The sequence below is a fragment of the Engystomops pustulosus genome, chromosome 10, assembly GCF_040894005.1.
Source record: "Engystomops pustulosus chromosome 10, aEngPut4.maternal, whole genome shotgun sequence".
NCBI lineage: Eukaryota > Metazoa > Chordata > Amphibia > Anura > Leptodactylidae > Engystomops > Engystomops pustulosus.
In genome coordinates this window covers 54,564,956-54,584,231 of record NC_092420.1, presented here as the reverse complement: position 1 = coordinate 54,584,231, position 19,276 = coordinate 54,564,956, and the positions used below count along the sequence as shown (strand labels likewise).

At 42.0% G+C, this 19,276-nt stretch overlaps 1 protein-coding gene across 6 annotated transcripts in view; it reads right to left on the bottom strand.

The window, feature by feature from the left end:
- The window catches only part of DENND1B (DENN domain containing 1B), a 122,716-nt gene that overhangs the window by 80,650 nt on the left and 22,790 nt on the right, over nt 1–19,276 (bottom strand). For all 6 annotated transcript variants that reach the window (XM_072128093.1, XM_072128096.1, XM_072128094.1 and 3 more), the window contains exon 3: nt 4,691–4,734. In XM_072128093.1, coding sequence (XP_071984194.1) covers nt 4,691–4,734 — 44 coding nt within the window. The remainder of the gene's footprint in view (nt 1–4,690; nt 4,735–19,276) is intronic.

Sequence of the window (19,276 nt, the reverse complement as noted above, 5' to 3'; positions counted from 1 at the left end):
AGGTGGCGATATAGAGCTCCGCAATCCATCCCAATGATTTATTAAGCGCAGCTTTCCAAATACAAGACGTGATACAACATTCCTGAACACTGTACCAAATAAAACCTAATTAAATTCACATGTCTAAAAATGGATTCTTCGATTCTTCCAGTCCACTTTCGTTTATCCATCAAAATCATCCCAAAGATTTAAGCACCTTCCACATTTATTTGTTGTACATTAGGGGCATAGTTTCATTTTTATTTATTTGTTGAATGCATGGAGGAAGAGCACAGAACTAACAGGAACCAGATTATAAATACTTGTATTGCCTTATGAAGATGATTTATTTATATGTTTATTTACTTGTATTATTCATGTATTTATCTGGAAATGTTGCTAGAGGGTCTATATCTGCTGAAAGTCTGCTAAAAGGTAGAGAAGTGATTGTGATACTCGAATAGGTGAAGAGTAAATTTAAAAAGAGCCTGTCATCAAGATTTCACATGTTCACCCAATGACAGGATCCCATTGCCTTTTTAATAGTATTTCCCAATATGCCTTTACAATAAACATTACTGTTTTCTCTCACAATTAAAAGCAGATTAAAGTATAACTGGCTCCCTGCAATCAAACTGCATCAAATCATGGGGGCCTCTGTTACAAGGGTGCAATCCCTGTGTCATCATCATTATCTCCTCATTCTTCTCACAATACCCCCCCCCCCCTTCTACAACACTCTCCCCACCTGCAGACTTGCACTGACAGAGTTGTGCTTGGAGCATGGGGTCATGCAGCTAATGGCTAAATGAGGGAGAGGAAAGAAGAAGCGCTCGTAGCAGAGAGGAGATAATGATAATGACACTGGGATTACAGCCTTGCACAGACACATGCGTGACTTCATAAAGATGCAGCACACTATGAAATTTTTCCCTTAACTCTGCCCCTTACTCAGCCCCACACAATTTAGTTTCCATCTAAGTGCCCCTATCTCCCCTAAATTGGAGCTGGTATAGCTGGCTAAACCCTGTTGATGTGTCCAGTGGGACACCAGGGAGCGTGGCCACCATCATACGTTGGCATATAATAAATTGCTGCCTTTCTTCTTCAAAGCAATTGATGTAATAATAGCAAGTAAATTATTCATGAACATCATAATGCATGGCTGATGAAGAAGGAACATCATAATATTAGGTAGGTAGTGTAAGTCATAACTGTACTAGATACTGTAGTTGGTCAGTGGACATAACTGTGGTGGGTGGATTTGATAAGCAGAATTCTTTAGATATGCAAATCTAAACTTGGGGATGATTCTTGACCTCAGGATTATATTGATCCACTACAATATGACAACATTTGACTGTGTGGAAGATATTTCGACAACTTTGTATGTCTTACCACACATCAACCAAATAGTCTTGTGACTCCCCGTATTCACTTCTGTTGAAGTGCGACTTGCCTGTGGCATTCAGCATGGGTATGGATATAGAATGGTAACAGCAGCAATAAACAATAACAATGCAAGCAAACAGCTGTAAAAACAGCTGTCAAAACAGCCGCAAACCAAAAATAATAATTAAGCAGCACATACACGGGGAGGAACCCCTAGCCCTCTACCCCTCACACAAACAGGGTAGATAAACAGAAATATCTTACAACCCACATACAAGCTCCTTTCACACCAGTCAAAATGACAGAATTTATCTTTGAAACCTGCTGGCAACATCCTCTGCATTATTAAAAGAGTGTCTGGCTATAAGGGGATTAAACACTGCCGCATACATTATTCCAAAATATGTCTAACAAGTAGCTTCATTATCCTCTGCCTTTTCACAGCTCCGTGTGATGTACAAATGCTACATTTTCCTCTTTTTTTTATTTTTTACCAACAGCTGGGAAGGGTGAGCTCCCAGCCCATTCTTAGCGTTCACATCTCGCCGTAGCCCCTTCTCCCCCTCTTCATTGTATTTCCTGCAGAACAGAGGAAGGGCCCTTCTTCTAAAGATCAATTCATATTTCCATAATCCATGCTTGTGCCTCTCCCCGGGGTGGTGGGTGTCCCTCGTGTCTTGAGCTACGTTCTACAACTGTCAATAAGTCCTGGTAACAATGGGGCTCAGACAAAGGGGCTTTGGCAGACGAAAGAGGCAGATAAGTGGGGGGAGTCTTGGCTGGTGCCATATGCTGGTTTGATTTTTAAAATACCCTCCCGGTAAAGAAAAACTGTTTCTTCATCATAATCCCCAACATGCACTTTTAACCCTTCGGCACAACAAAGGCGAATGCTTTTTAATAGGTTATATACAGGATCAAGACTGTAAGTGAAGATGACTCCATCATACAAAAAATACAGTCATGATATCACTACTGCATATGGAGCATGCTATTTCAATCATTCTTATATTTAATGTTATGTTTTATGTGCGTGGTGAACTAGAATAATAAAACCGAAATGGCATATCCCAAGTTTTGGTGACATCCATTGGGACTTATACTAAGAATGATTGAACCTGCCCTAAAGTGTAAGCACTTGTAGGAGGTAAGCAGCTCAGTCGTGAGAAATATACATGAAATTTTGGAATGAGATTATCCCTTAAAGACCAATAGAGGCAAAGTCATTAACCCCAGATTAAGTGGTTAAGAACTCAGTCTCCCCCGTTCGCATGTCACACGTGCCATAACCAACAAAGCAGGTGAACTAGATGGAGCACAGGCCTAACACTCACAAGGGCAGCAGCCGACTTCTACATATGAGACACCAGGTTTGGAAAGTTATGAACGGAGCATTGCAGAGACAAAGCGGAAATGTATCTACTACTTTTAGTTACATAGTGAAAAAATGGTACTAAATTATTTTATTTTCTGTATTCTATTTTCTGTACATGATCGTGGGGATGAATATTTTACCTGCAATGACAGCATTTTGTGATATGTTTTACAGCAGATACATAGTAACAATAGTCTACAGAGATCAGGGAAGAGGGTGAAGGAGGTGAACGCTGCAAATAAAATTCATAAGGTCCTGGCAGGGCGATTGCTCATGGATAGTTAGAGATCACATGTGGCCAGTTTATGCTCCGGAATGTCTGGACGATGAGGTAAAAGACAGGAGGCTTCACTTTACATATCAAGAAAGCAGAGCAGAACTATTAATACATTTATATGGGTAAATAAGCCTAATGTCCTGCCCCAATCAAAAAGGACAGAAAACATGGGGCTTGTTTAGACACTTATTTTACACAACCTGCTGATTTTGCTTGCATGCAGAAAACGTTTGACACATGTTTTGCCAAGTGATGCTCACAAAAAGTCGTGTTAGGGAGTGTGAACTGAAGTATAGAAGAGGGAAACAAATTCCAGCATTGGGAGTTAAAGGGGTTTTCCCACGAAGACAAGATAGGCCCTAGCCACAGGTTCAGGCCTAACTTGCTGACCAGTGGGGGTCTCAGTGCTGAGACCCCCGCAGATCCAACAGACCCCTCGCTACTCCTCAGACTAATGGAGCAGACGGCAGCGCATGACCGTTCTGCTCTATTAATCTCTATGGATCTGATGAAAATTGCCGAGCGCTGCGCTCACAGATCTCCATCAGCTCCATAGAGATTAATGGAGCAGAACAGTCATGCACGGCAGTCTGCTCCATTAGTCTGACCGAGCGACAAGGGATCCAACGGACCCCTCGTTCTCATGATCCGTGGGGTCTCAGCACTGAGACCCCCACTGATCAGCAAGTTAGGCCCTATCTTGTGGATAGGGTTTAACTGGTCTTTGTGGGAAAACCCCTTTAATTAATTAAACAGAACAAAAAGCAAGAAGAAAGGTAGATTTAGACTCCTTTCATAATTAGTCAATTATTTTTCTATTTAAAATGGTGTTTTCTTGCTTGTATATGTTGTATACAAAAGCTTTTTTGTTTTTGTATACAAGCTTTTTAATATAAAAGTGAATATCCCACAAAAGGACCGGATAATTGAATGTTTACCTGCTTTGTAGGTTACATTTCTACAATGAGGACTCCTATAAGCAGAAAACAGGCTTCTATTTTTATTGCTTTACTATCTGTTGGTGTTGAGGAGGTTTACCTGACAGCTATCCCCTCTACTCCATCCCCATGTAAATGCAGACTTGGCTCAGCCTTGTGTGCATGCATTTTTAATGGGGAGAAGGGAATGTGCTCTGGATCAGACATACTGTGGCCTAGATACCTTTTGTGGCACCTAGGTCAGGAGTATGGATTGTTGAATTCTCCTGGATTTTATGCCCTACTGAAGCTATGTAATATTTTATTATAACAGTGATCTGTAGACAATTTTTACTACCATTCATAAATGTATGCGAATCATTTTTTTTTATGTACTTCCAAACTAATTACAGAATCCTAATTTTCTACCTACTTACAAACTGGACTTATTCTTCAAGAATTATCTGTTATTTATCTGCTATTGCGCTCAGGATTTCATGAAAGGTCTTTTACATACACATATTTCATTCTCTCAGCTGAGACCACCGGCTTGAAGGCAAGTAAAGTCCAGGTAGTTTCAGTGCCTGCTCACAGATAGCGAGGCCCGAAATACCCAGCTAATTGTGAGCTGCACACAACGAAGCCGAATTCTTGCTGGCAGTCCAGGAAGCCGAGGTGTGTACACATCATTACATCCAGCAGCGCTCACTGGGCTCTAACACAATCAGACCAACTTGTGATGTTACCAACCTGGTCAGAGAAGTCCTCCGGGAACTTCCACAGCAAGGCCGGATCTGTAAATAATTGACACAGAGCATTAATCAGAGGAGTCAGGACAGGATGGAACCACCAGAGACATTAATATTGACAACTTCTCTTCCAAGGATAATCATAATTCCTACACAAACACTTCTGTGGGCCCAAATAGTTAATCCTGACTGCTAAAATTTGGCACACACAATGCCTGTTTTTCACGCTGTACAATCTGCTGCAACCCACCAATCAAAGCAATTTTATCTAATATCGGAGGAAACCTTTCCACATAGACACAAGTCAGGAACTGGTGCCCGGGGTGCATTTAAAAAATGAATCTAGAATATCTTTCACATGTTATATAGCAGGAAGAGCCATTCATATTCATCTGTAGGAAAAGACTTGAACTGTATTTATCTAAATATCTGCTCATATTGAGCTAAGGAGTCCAGTAGGCGGTGCTCCAGCAATGGGGACTTTTATCAGGGCTTGTAGATTTCTAGCATACAAGTCCTGAAATACCTGCAATCAATTATGCACAGCTCTTCCTGTTCTGTAACAGATTGACCAGTCCCCTGGAAGTAGTAAATTACTGCAATGCTTTAGCATTCATGGACTTTCTGCTTCCAAAAACATTGACTTTAAAAAGGACCCCACCACCAGATTTTACCCCAGTAAACTAGCAGCAAACTCAGGTGAGTGATAGAATTCTCTCCCATTTACCTATAAATAATCTCCTCCAAAGTCATTTGCAAATGAGCAGGGAAGGGTCATATTTTGCCTGAGATGCGTCAAGTTTAGAGGTTGCAGGTAAAGTATCACTTCAGATGCCTCTATCTTTTGTTTTATAGTAACTAAAACATATTAAAGATAAGGGCATTTCATACCCTACTTGAGGGTGCTGATATTCACTAGTCTTTATGGCAACTGACATTGCAGCATCACAGAATGAATGTATACTCTGCATCACAGCATGCTTCCATGAATTTCTACTGCACCCCATACTACATGGAGACATGCTGTGATTTCATCTAATCAGATACATGCATGAAGCATAGTTTGCAAATGTTAAGGGGTAAAAGGACCTTATAAATGCATGGCAAGATTACAAAGTTCATTTTATGGGGATGTGAGGGAAACAATTTTTAGTTAAGAAAAAAGGGTGTAATTTAGGGGAACCTGTCACGAGCTGTATTAGTGAAAAATGTGGTGACAGGTTCCCTTTAAATTTTCCAAAAGTTAGATTACAAAGTTGATAATAGTGATAATTTATCATCCAATATTTGATGATAAATCTGTCATACAAGTTGTCCATCTATTTATTATTAAAATAAACCAGTTTCATGGGAATCCATGCCCCTTGTTTTGGGCAAATTTCAAAAATATCCAAAATACATACTATGTATGTGGTGCAGTACATGTTGGACACTAATTATACCAGAATTCGGGTATATTTTGCTTAGAATATATCTCTACCACTGTGTCCAGAAATAAATTTCACATATCGGCAATAGCACGAATCGCAGACTGGCTACATGGAATCGCAGACTGGCTACATGGAATTTGTTGAACTGAACCTGAGAATGCAGTGTAATAGACAGAGAGGTTGCTATAGAGCAGGTGGAACTGATCAGACTCATGTATAGTTTTCTAGAACAGTCTGAATGCATCCACAATCTGCAAAGAACACATGATGATGAATGATGTGACAAGAAGCACTGAAACAGAACCAGCCATGACAAGCCCTGTATCTGGTGCATGATTCTGGGTACTGCAATACCTAATTGTAATGGGTTCTGGGAGAGACATTAACCTTTGAATGGGATCAGTCTCAATGTCTGGGCACCTACCATCACCCTGTGTCTCTGAACTGGTACCAGTTCTCTATCAAGATACATTATATATAGGGGATTGTTACACAGTGAATGGCTCTTGTTTCTCATGTATCAGCATCCCCCCAGTACAGTTATACATCACTACTCAGGTCACTTAGTGACAGCACAACCATAGCTGCTATCATCTTATCCTCATGCCACTTATAACCTTTGGGATCAATGTGTCAAGTCCTGGGTCAGGTCTGAGCAATCAGTTAGAGTTGTAAATCACTGCGGACCAAACCACAGACACCAAGAATCCAAAATGAAGGGGAAAAAACTACATGTAATAGCGTAGTGTAGCATAGATAAAAACATAGATATACATATATATGTATGTATCCTCAATACTGTATACAATAGACAAAATAAGTGTTTGATCCCAGGCCAATTTTGCAAGTTTTACCACCTACGAAGAATGGAGAGATCAGTAATTTTTATTGTAGATAACCTTCAACTGTGAGACAGAATCTAAATCTATAAAATCACATTGTATGATTTCTAAATAATTAATTAGCATTTTATTGCATGATGAAATATTTGCTCTCCTACCAACTAGTACTCATTACATTTAGCTCCTCCTACTCTGCACTCATTACCAGTAGCTCCTCCTACTCTGCACCCATTACCAGTAGCAGCTCCTACTCTGCACTCATTACCAGTAGCTCCTCCTACTCTGCACTCATTACCAGTAGCTCCTCCTACTCTGCACTCATTACCAGTAGCTCCTCCTACTCTGCACTCATTACCAGTAGCAGCTCCTACTCTGCACTCATTACCAGTAGCTCCTCCTACTCTGCACCCATTACCAGTAGCAGCTCCTACTCTGCACTCATTACCAGTAGCTCCTCCTACTCTGCACTCATTACCAGTAGCTCCTCCTACTCTGCACTCATTACCAGTAGCTCCTCCTACTCTGCACTCATTACCAGTAGCAGCTCCTACTCTGCACTCATTACCAGTAGCAGCTCCTACTCTGCACTCATTACCAGTAGCAGCTCCTACTCTGCACTCATTACCAGTAGCAGCTCCTACTCTGCACTCATTACCAGTAGCTCCTCCTACTCTGCACTCATTACCAGTAGCTCCTCCTACTCTGCACTCATTACCAGTAGCAGCTCCTACTCTGCACTCATTACCAGTAGCAGCTCCTACTCTGCACTCATTACCAGTAGCAGCTCCTACTCTGCACTCATTACCAGTAGCAGCTCCTACTCTGCACTCATTACCAGTAGCAGCTCCTACTCTGCACTCATTACCAGTAGCAGCTCCTACTCTGCACTCATTACCAGTAGCAGCTCCTACTCTGCACTCATTACCAGTAGCAGCTCCTACTCTGCACTCATTACCAGTAGCAGCTCCTACTCTGCACTCATTACCAGTAGCAGCTCCTACTCTGCACTCATTACCAGTAGCAGCTCCTACTCTGCACTCATTACCAGTAGCAGCTCCTACTCTGCACTCATTACCAGTAGCAGCTCCTACTCTGCACTCATTACCAGTAGCTCCTCCTACTCTGCACTCATTACCAGTAGCAGCTCCTACTCTGCACTCATTACCAGTAGCAGCTCCTACTCTGCACTCATTACCAGTAGCAGCTCCTACTCTACACTCATAAACGGTAGCTCCTCCTACTCTACACTCACTACCGGTAGCTTCTCCTACTCTACACTCGTTACCAGTAGCTTGTATTAACAGCACCTGTTTGAACTTGTTTCCTATATAAAAGACACCTGTCCACGTACTCTATAAATCCATCACAACCCAACCTCTACGACATGGATAAGACCAAAGAGCTGTCAATCTTCCTCGTTCTGGGGCTCCATACAAGATCTCACCTCTTGGGGTAAAGAGGATTTTGAGAAATGTCAAAAATCAGCTACACAGGAGGACCTGGTCAATGAGCAGAGTCCAGCTGGGAACACAGTATAAAAGATTAGTAACACACTACATGGTCATGGATTAAAATCATGCATGGCTTGCAAGGTGCACATGTGCACACCAGCACACGTCCAAGCCCATTTGAAGTTGCCATTGACCATCTTATTGCTCCAGAGGACGCATGGGAGAAGACCATGTGGTCAGAGACAAAAATAGAACTTTTTAATATTAACTCCAATTGCTGGGTTTGGAGGAATGAGAAGGATCAATGCAACCCTAAGAACATCCAAACATGAAGCATGGGGGGTGGAAACATCTTACTTTGGGGGTGTTTTCTTGTAAAGGGGACATGACAACTGCACTGTATTGAAAGGAGTATGGGGCCGTGTATCACAAGATTTTGGACAAAAACTTCCTTTTTCTCAGAAAGAGCAATGAAGTTGAGTTGTGGTTGGGTGATGGCCTGTGGTCAGGTGATGGCCTGATTGCCCAGAGAGAGGGCTCCGAGTGCCACCTCTGGCACCCGTGCCATAGGTTCGCCAGCACTGACATAGAGGAAGGTGGGAAGTGCCAAAAGAGGTGGAGGGTTAGACAGTGTAACAGCATGTGAAGCTGCAGTATGAAGGAGCTCTGGTGACACTCTCCAGAGCCCTTCTGACTGATTAGCATAATTTTAAAAGCTTATTTTAGAAGAAAGGAGATCATGGAGTAAGTGTCGCTGGTTTATAATGCTTGATTTTGATGGTAGATTTTCTGTAATGTGCTTGTATACCACCCCTACCCTTCTTTAAAAAAAAAAAACAGACAAACAGAGAAAACTGGGAAGACTAACATGAGGACTAATTGGTAGTGAGCATTAATAACTCTGCCCAGGGCTGCATCTGCCATGAGGTGAGATGCAAATCTCGCTTCAGGCGGCAGAATGCGGCTCCATGTAAAGGGCGGCGAAATTTGCCGCTCTAAAGTGGGCGATTTGGGCGTCCATTAACGCCCGAATCGCCCACCAGCATTTTAATATTCGCCTCAGGCAGCAAATATGCTAGAATCAGCCCTGACTCTGCCCCATTAATAATTACGCATACATTGCAGTCATGCAGTAAGGTTTTGCCATTCTGGAATTAAGGGAAATAAGGTGACCCCATGAGAGTGATTAAGGCACCCATATTCAAGGTCGCCCAAGTTTAAAAATCAAGTGTCTAAACGAGGTGACTTTTATTCCGAGAGACTGATGCATTAAGAAAACACAGCTATGTGTAACAATTAATAGAAAAAGAGCAAAAAGCGAAGCTCCATTTGACAAGGGAGGACGAGTGAATATGAGGTGTAGGAAGGAGGATGATGAAGTGACTGCTTGCTGCATACATGAGTGAGTGCTGCATCCAGCCTCACCGAGAGTCCATCCCGCTCATTCAGAAACCTCAAACAATACACAAGGGAGCCATTGCTAATCTGCTTTATAGATGCTGTGTTCTTGAACATGACGCTTCAAGTGGTTACAATGTGACAAAAGAGCCAGAACAGGCATTTGACTTGTCAGACTGATAACCATGTCTACAGAGCTACAATGCAGCGATAATTTATATGCCGGGTACATTATACCTGTGCGCCTGCCATGCCGCGGTGTGAGATTGTAGAAATAGTTCATTCTACACACTATGGAGTCACATCACTTCCAAAAAAATAAGGTTACCTAGTGCAAAACAACAGGAAAAGTATATAGCACGCCTTTATATATCGCTGTATAATCTGTAATAAAAGACAGCAATGTCAATAGTAATCTAAATTAGAAGCAAAAGTAAACCTTAATTTTAAAGGGGTATTAGACTTGAAGCCAAAAGAAAAATATTACATTAAAAAAAAAAAAAAAAATGCTTATTCTCAACTTCACAATCCATGGCTGCTGTTGTGATTGTTTTTGGGCCCCAGCAACACTACACACCTAACACAACCCCAATCCGGCTACAATGTCAAGCTATAGTGCAGTGGCCAGAGTGAAAACTGCAGGATGTAGTTCATGTTATGAAAAACACTGCATTGTTTTAACCTGGTCAACATGGTCACAAAGCCAGGCAATAAAGATCAAGGACTCCCCAATTTATTTTATGATCAGATAACAAAATAAGTTTACATTTATTTTATTTTCTGATTGAAGATTATTTGTTTTATATTTTCGTGCCTGAGCTCTAGTAAAAACATTTATTAAAATATAGGAAAAAAAAGTACATGGAATTTTTTTATTTTTTTTACGTCTTCAAAATTTCCTTTAAAGTATTTTAGCATAAAACTTGGTTAAAGCATCACTCCAATAATTTATTTTTCACAAATCACAACAGCTTTTGTCACATAAGACACTTTACTCATTGCATTTATTACCTATATTCCAAAGTTTCTTTGCTATTCTCCTGAGTTTAGCCTGTCCATGCAGTACCTGTCTCCTGCCTCTGTCACCTCTGGGAGACCGTAGTTTGTTTAGACAAGACAGGCTCCAGCGGCTGGAGGGCTTCTGTTCCATGCTCTCTCTGGAGGCAGGGATAGGTCATGTGAGGTTGCTCTGTGTAGCTAGCAGGAGAGCCTTTTGTCTGTGTAGATCAGTAGATGCCGAGTCTACCCGGATGACTGGTACATGTACTACCTCAACGCTAATCAGAGCCGCATCTAGCAATATACAAATGGTGGAGATATATCTCACAACAAAGATAATGAGCCCTCACATTGATATCAACCTATAAACATTTCAAGAGAACAGCCCAGTGTGTATAGGCAAAACAAAAATCATTTTATTCCAAAATCAAAACTAAATGATATACACAGAATTTAATTTAATAAAAACATTTAAAAATGTGTAAAGACACACTAAATTCATATGGACCCAAAATACAATACCAAGGTCCATATTAAGCCACACATGCTGAGAGTGAAGGCTATCTCCCTACAATAGTAACAAACTAGATTGTGTGTACAACTCGGCAAATCAGCACTGGGGAAAAGCCAAATTGGTTTCAAATGGGACCAATAAGACGAGTACCGCCTATGTAAAAAGTAGCTGAAGAAGTATGGGACTTATTCAGGGATCACTACCAATAAGTTCTCAGAGTCTGCCTTTTAACACCAAGGTTGGCTACCTACCTCCAATCACAGCCAGCAAATCAGAGCCGCAACTGCCATGAGGCCACATAAGAATCTTGCCTCAAGGGGCAGATGTAACAGACCTGAGGGGGGCAGCAAACAGGTGAATCACTGTTCACCTTACCGTGCCATTGTAACTATGTACTATGTGCCATGTACTATTAGAGAATGCAGGGCAGACAGCAATGCCGCCCAGGACCCAGTAACCTGTGCGGTTTTGCCATTGGCCCTGCATTCTCTAATAGGACATGCAGAAGGAAGCACAGTCACATGTGTGCACTCCCACCCTGCCCGCCTGCTTATCTGCACATCTGGCCACAATCAGATATAAGAATTTGGTAAAGTCATTTTCTGGTGACACCATTTCTTTAACCTGCACATGTAAAGGCTCTGAAGACCTAGGTTAAAACGTCAATGTAACTTTTCCCCCTAAAGGCCACAATGAAAAACACATGAACACCTACTTATTCCTCAAAAATATGTTTTTTTCCTCTGTACTGCGTTGACATGCTAGAACTATCGAATCCACACATCATGAAGGTTCTGCTGCTTAGTTAACCGTCTAGATCACTATCAATCTTCTCTTATATTTACTAACAGGAAGCGAGGCCGCTATTAGGATTAGATGCTTCTTCTGTGAATCATTTCCTTACCTTGATGTGAAAGCACCATGTACTTAAAATTGTGCTATTTTGATATGAATGTGGGCACCTTAAAAGCTGGGCCAATATTAAACAATGTATACTTAGCAAGCACTGGAAGGAAATCTTTTTTCCCCAAAATAGAAAAAACAGACTTAAACCAGAAAGTCTACACTAAACATAGTATTATGGCAGATTCTGGATGAGTTACTTTAAACCGTAAATCTTTATATATTGATTTAATTTGGGATAAAAGGTTTAGGCCAGTGGTGGCGGACCTATGGCACGGGTGCCAGAGGTGGCACTCTGAGCCCATCCTGTGGGCACTCAGGCATTTGCCCCAATTTCACCAAACAGGGCCACATCCACCAAATCTTCCTGCAGTCCCAAGCAACTTAAGGGATGCTCCTCAAAGTGCTACTTTACAGCAACACTTCACTGGCTGTTTGAAACTGCAGGAGAAGTAAGAAGGTGTTGACAGAACTGCATTGTCTTTGGAGGTCCTCCTGCTGGACCCACTATTCTACCTGGAGAGAAGCAGCAACGAGAGTCTGAATTTGCCCTCCTTCTCTCAACTGCATTGGTGGCTGTAGGAGAGCCAATACAATTGAATGATGTTGAAGAACTGGTAGCAATAAGTTACTTCTTGAAATGCCATGTTGGCACTTCATGGTAAATAAGTGGATTTTGGTTGTAGTTTGGGCACTCTGTCTCTGGTTTAGGCTCTCTTGTTCCTAGAAGTACACCTAGAATCATACGTTAGGACCAGGGCAACATCTGTTACACATGGGTAATAGATATCAGATGAGTTATTGATAACAGAGATATATGACCATGACAGCAGACAAAACCCGAGAGACCTGGAGAAAGCAATGCCCCATGTGCCCAGACCTGATAGACTGCCCAGCTATAATGTCACAGACAGCTGCAGGTGAGAATTAAGTGTTGTCACATACAAGTAAAGGCAATCTCACATTGTATCGCTCCACATGATGCATCAAAGTTGACCACTGAAACCTTGTCTGCAAAACAGTCAAATCATCAGAGACCCTCTATCAAGAGGAAATTGAAGGCATTGAGATTTCTTTACTCCAGTATTTTAGATTTGCGGTTTATGCAGATATGTATAATCAGAGATCTGTTCTAAATTTTCAGCCAGGAATGTGGAGCACTCAGAATTCCCAAACATTCCGTGTATAGGGTCAAGACATGGAAGAATTGTTTGTTCACTCCGATACAGACAGAGAGAATGTGATTACCATGTAAATTACTTAGGACAAAAACAATGGAAATCTCAAAAAAATACCATTTATTTCTTGTAGTATGACACTTTTATCAGTGTACACCATATAACATGTAGCATCTTATGTTCTATACATAAACATAAGTAGCAGATGTGCTAGGATCACACAGCATTGAGAATGGGCATCTTTTGCCTGTGTCTATTGCATGATATTAGGCCAGCAGCACCACCATGGTCAGTCAGTGCATCACAGATCATGCGCAGGCCTGATTTCACATAAGTGCAGAGGCCAGGACTCCGAGCATCACAGTGATATATGATGCAAGGAGTTATTTTTTCCCTCCAAAACAGCAACTCCAAACGCTACTCACCATAACAGTTTGGTGCTGCTGTTCCATGGTGAAGAAGGGACTCCTTGCATCATATCTCACTATAATGTTTGGAGTCCTCTGTGGTCAGCGCATGAAGCATGATTCTTGGACCAATCACAATGGTGTGTGGTTGGCCTAAGGGTTCTCACCCTTTCATTGGGTCACCAGGCTTTCAGTACCATCACCAAGAACCCTGGGGCTCAGTTTTATAGGGCAAATTGGGTGTTGCTTTCATTTAACAAAGCTGCAAAATGTGAACAATGCTGTTTTTCAGGCACCTTACCCACAAAATATACTGGAAAACTTGCATATACTCTAAAAAAGTTAAACAAAAGAAAAAAAGGAAAATAACTTTTAGAACACAAGCCCTCACTCTCAGAACACAGTTACAAAAATACATTTTTCAAAAAGAAGAAGGTGATAAAACAAAAGCACTGATCCAGTGGGAAAAAAAGATTTTTGCTAAACAAAAACTTCTCACAAATTGGTCCAACCAAAAATAAAATAAAAAACAGATGTAAAGGTGGAAGTAATTGTAGTACAAGAGCCCAGTCCCTCTTGTTACCAGACTACAACAGCGAGCTGCCCCACACAGCCTGGCCTTTCTGCAATTGTGTCACACTTGTTGTGTCTTTGTTGTGCCAAACAAAAGAGTGGCTTTTGTGTAGCTTGTCTGAGCATGGCAGAGTAGCTCGCTCTCACAATGCCCATGCTGTGGGGGCCTTGGACTGGCGGCGTCTCCTCTGTCACCCCATTCAGGGGGTCAAGAGAATCCTCTCATCCACTGGAGTGGAAACATGGAGAGGACCCTGCAGTGTGCCAGATCATCTCTACACCGGGGCATGTGTTAAGACTGGGCATTGTTCTGAAAACGACTGGAGACAGAGTTTAAACAGTGTAAGACTCTGGAGACTCGTCTGTGCCCCACTACTGAAATTCAGGGCATGCACAGATACAGGATAAGCAATGCACGGGATCCAGGAATAAGAAGAGCATCACAAAATAAAGGGAAGACTTCTACATGTTATAAAGAAGATAATAATCACCATATTGGGTGGGGGGGTATAAACATACAGAGATATAATGTTATGGATTTATATGTGATGCATATAGACAGTATATACTGTATCTATCGATCCACAAACACATATACATTTATACATATGTGACCTTCTATTTCTAACACACATTAAATATATAGATACTATCTATGGATCTGAATAGTTCACTGTGTAACAGGAAGTCACAGATTGAAGAATTATCCAGTTTTGAAAAGAACATGTGAATGGGGATTAGGACAGACACCCTGCTGGGAGTCAAGGATGGGTCAAAATAAATCTTTAAGGATTAACTTGCTCTGTGCTGGCTCATTCTTGTTGTAATGTCCCAATAACCATATGGCCAAGCAAACCAGCACAGAAATATTTCCAAAACAAAGATGTACGTTTTCATTCAATATTTCTTCCTGGTGAGTTTTACTTTTAGACAAAAACATATGCAATGACACCCATCTATTGGGATGTTCACAATTTGCCCATTCCTGTTGTTTTTTCAGGTTTTTGGCATCAGTTTTTATGAGACACAACCAGGTGTGCAGATATAAGGTATAAAGCAGAGATTTGCATCTGTTTTTTGTGCAACTACTTCTGGTTGTAGCTCACAATAACTGATGAAATAATGGAGACGTGAACTGAGCCCTAGTTGTATTATACAATGGGTAACAGGTGAAAAAAGAAAAGTAAGCAAAGTCGGATAATAATATCTAGTATCCAAAAGACTCGACCCACTATAACCAGCCACTCGCCAAGTCATCATGTCGGATGCTACACAACCTCACAGCTCATCTGCTGATTGGCTGTACCAGTCATCTGCCCAGGTCACACCCGTGTTTGGAGCTGATCTTTTGTCACTAAAACGATAATAAGAGATAACGGGTTTGTTAAAACGTCCAATGATTTCAATGGATGTTTAACGGCTTTCGTTCCGCTTCAGTGTACATTTGCACTACTTCTGAGTGTCCAATCTTCCGCTCAAATAAAGTAACCACTAATGAAAGTGATGCAAATGAACACTAAAGGACAGGGGCGTAACTTGGAGAGGCTGGGCCCCATAGCAGATTTCTACATGGGGCCCCCCTTCCCCCCCCCCCCCAAATATATACATATTTAGGCTGCATTCACATAAACATGTACACGCCCGGCTATAGCGTGGTAGGCACATGTGGGGCGCACTGGAGAGGAGGAGAGGTGATAGCGGCTCACCCCTCCCCTCTCCATAGAGAATGGAGCCGCATGGTCGTTCTTACGGCCATACATAGTTCAGGCTTTATCTCTTTTGCGGCCACGGCTCGAAACAGTGAGTACTCGTTGTGCTCACTGCACCGAGCCCAGGCGCTATAGACGCATATGGGGGAAGTATATCCGGCAGCAAATTTGCAGCCAGATATACGACCCTCACACGTTATTGTGAGTGTACTCCTATACAGACATGTTTATACAATTAGACACATTTCTACACTCATATATACATACATTTATATACTTATATACACACACACATAAATTTGTACACTCATATACTCGCACCTATATACATACAAGTATACACTCATTTATGCACTCTGTTACACTGTATATACAAACTCATAAAGTATATACAGACATACTGTATATAAACATCACACATACTGCTTACACATTATATACTATCTATCTATATATATATATATATATATATATATATATATATATATATTAAACTCACATACAGTATACACTGACCATATATACACATACATGCAGTATAAAAACGCCATGTACACACATACAGCAAATACACACACATTCAGTATATACAGCATATATACACACATATGGGAAATACACACACACATTCAGTATATACATATATACAGAGCATATACATACATAGCATATACACAGCATATGCAAAAACACACATACATCATATATGTGCATATATTTAAATGTGCACATATATATGCTTATATAAATATGTGCGTGTATTAATACAGTAGATGCATATATACACATATACACAGTATATACAGATATACAAAGTATATAATCAAGGAAAATACAAACAGCACACAAAATATATAATCACGTATACAAACAGCACTCCAAGGCGTCCAGCATTAGGTGAAAAAAATGTTCTTCTTTATTCCATGTTTGAAAAAGGCTCCTAGCGAGCCGAAATGTCGCTGTACTTTGTTGTACTTTTTAAACATGGAATAAAGAAGAACATTTTTTAACCAATGCTGGACGTCTTGGGGTGCTGCCTATTTTTGTGATTATACACAGTATATACACACATACACAGTATATACACACATACACAGTATATACACATATACATAGTATATACATATATACACACATACACAGTATATACACATATACATAGTATATACATATATACACACACATACACAGTATATACACATATACATAGTATATACATATATACACACATACATAGTATATACATATATACACATACACAGTATATACACATACACAGTATATACACATATACACAGTATATACAGTATATACATATATACACAGTATATACATATATACATATATACACAGTATATACACATATACACAGTATATACACATATACACAGTATATATACATATACACAGTATATACACATATACACAGTATATACATATATACACAGTATATACATATATACACAGTATATACATATATACACATATACACAGGAGATGCATTTATACAATAATACACAATATATACACAGATAAATACATGTATATACTTACCTTTTCGGATGTTTTGGGGCTGTTTTGATAACCACCCGGCCGTGGCTGCAGGTGGGTGTTCTGGCGGGTAGATGGGTGATCGGATGGGTGCCTATGGGGGGGTCCTTACACTCTGGGGGAGTCGGGCGGGTGTCTGTTCTGCTGCCCGGGGGGCTTTTGCATTTTTAGCCCCGGGGGGGGGGGGGGGGGTTGTGAGGCGTCACACTCTGGGGGAGTCGGGCGGGTGTCTGTTCTGCTGCCCGGGGGGCTTTTGCATTTTCGGCCGTGGGGGAAGGGGTGGGGGTTTGCGGTTGTTGCGCGGAGTATTGGGGGAGTCGGGCAGCTTCTTGTTAAGCAGCGCGGAGTGTAGGGGGGTGGGGGTTTGCGGCGGAGTCTGGTGGAGTGGGTTGGGTGCCCGCTCTGCCGCCCGGCAGGGCCTTTGCCTGTTCGGCCGCGGAGGGAGGGAGGGGGGGAGGGAGCCGCAGAGTACTGCAGAGTATTGGGGGAGTCGGGCAGCTGCTTGTTCGGGAGCGCAGGGTTTTGGCGGGTGCCAGCATGCAGGGGGATGGGTGAGCGTTCACCTGTGCCGGGGGGGGGGGGGGTGTCTCAAGTGGAACCCTGTTACCACATGACCCACTTCTTGATTCACCCTGTTGGCCCCGACGTGTGTGGAAGAGACCTACACCAGGACCGTGACATCGCGAGCATTCTCCTGTGCAGGGGCGGGCGGCACACGGAGGGGGCGGCAGCTCACGGAAGGTGCGGATTTAGGAGTGGACACAGAGGTAGGGGCCCGGGGGCACGATCCGGCAGGCAGACACTACGGGGACACACGGAGTCCGTGCATCCCCGGGCCCTTAACCTCACGGGCCCCGTAGCAACCGCTACGGCTGCTACGGCGGTTGTTACGCCACTGCTAAAGGAAGCCTTATGTATCCCCAAATCCTTACACGCCTGATCTACCAAAATATAAACTATTTTCAGAATATATTTTCAGAAGGTTACAACCGCATGCATGTTAATAAGTGTGGGTCACAGTTTCCCATTGGACCCCCAAAAAATGTAATTTACTTTTGCTCTGTCCACACAATGGGGCTCATTTACTAAGGGTCCAAATCGCGCATTTTCGTCCGTTTCACGAATTTTTCCGATTTGTGCTGAATTGCCCCGGGATTTTGGAGCACACGATTGGATTGTGGCACATCGGTGCCGGCTTTCACGCAACAGAAATCGGGCAAATCAGAAAACCCAACGGATTTAAAAAATAATTGAGTCGCAAGAATAGCACTCACATACACTGAGACTGAAAAGGTGAACTCCGGCGCACTTCAGCGCAGCAGCGACACCTAGTGGACATCGGCGCACGACCTTAGTGAATCCCGGCAGAACCCGAATCAGCGCCAGAGAACGCACTGCTGGATCGAGTAAGTAAAATTGTCCCAATGTGCTCCTCAGTAAAGGTAAGCCCAGCCTTTTGATTCTTTCTGCAAATGAGTGGTTTGGGCACTGAAGAGTGGGCATTCAGTCCAAATGCTCTTAAAGGGTCAAAGACACTGTATGACGAGACAGATCCTTACCCTGTTCAGTGCTGAACTGGCGATAATCTCCATCTGCAGTGTTGTAACTATTATCCATGGAGATTCTCCACAT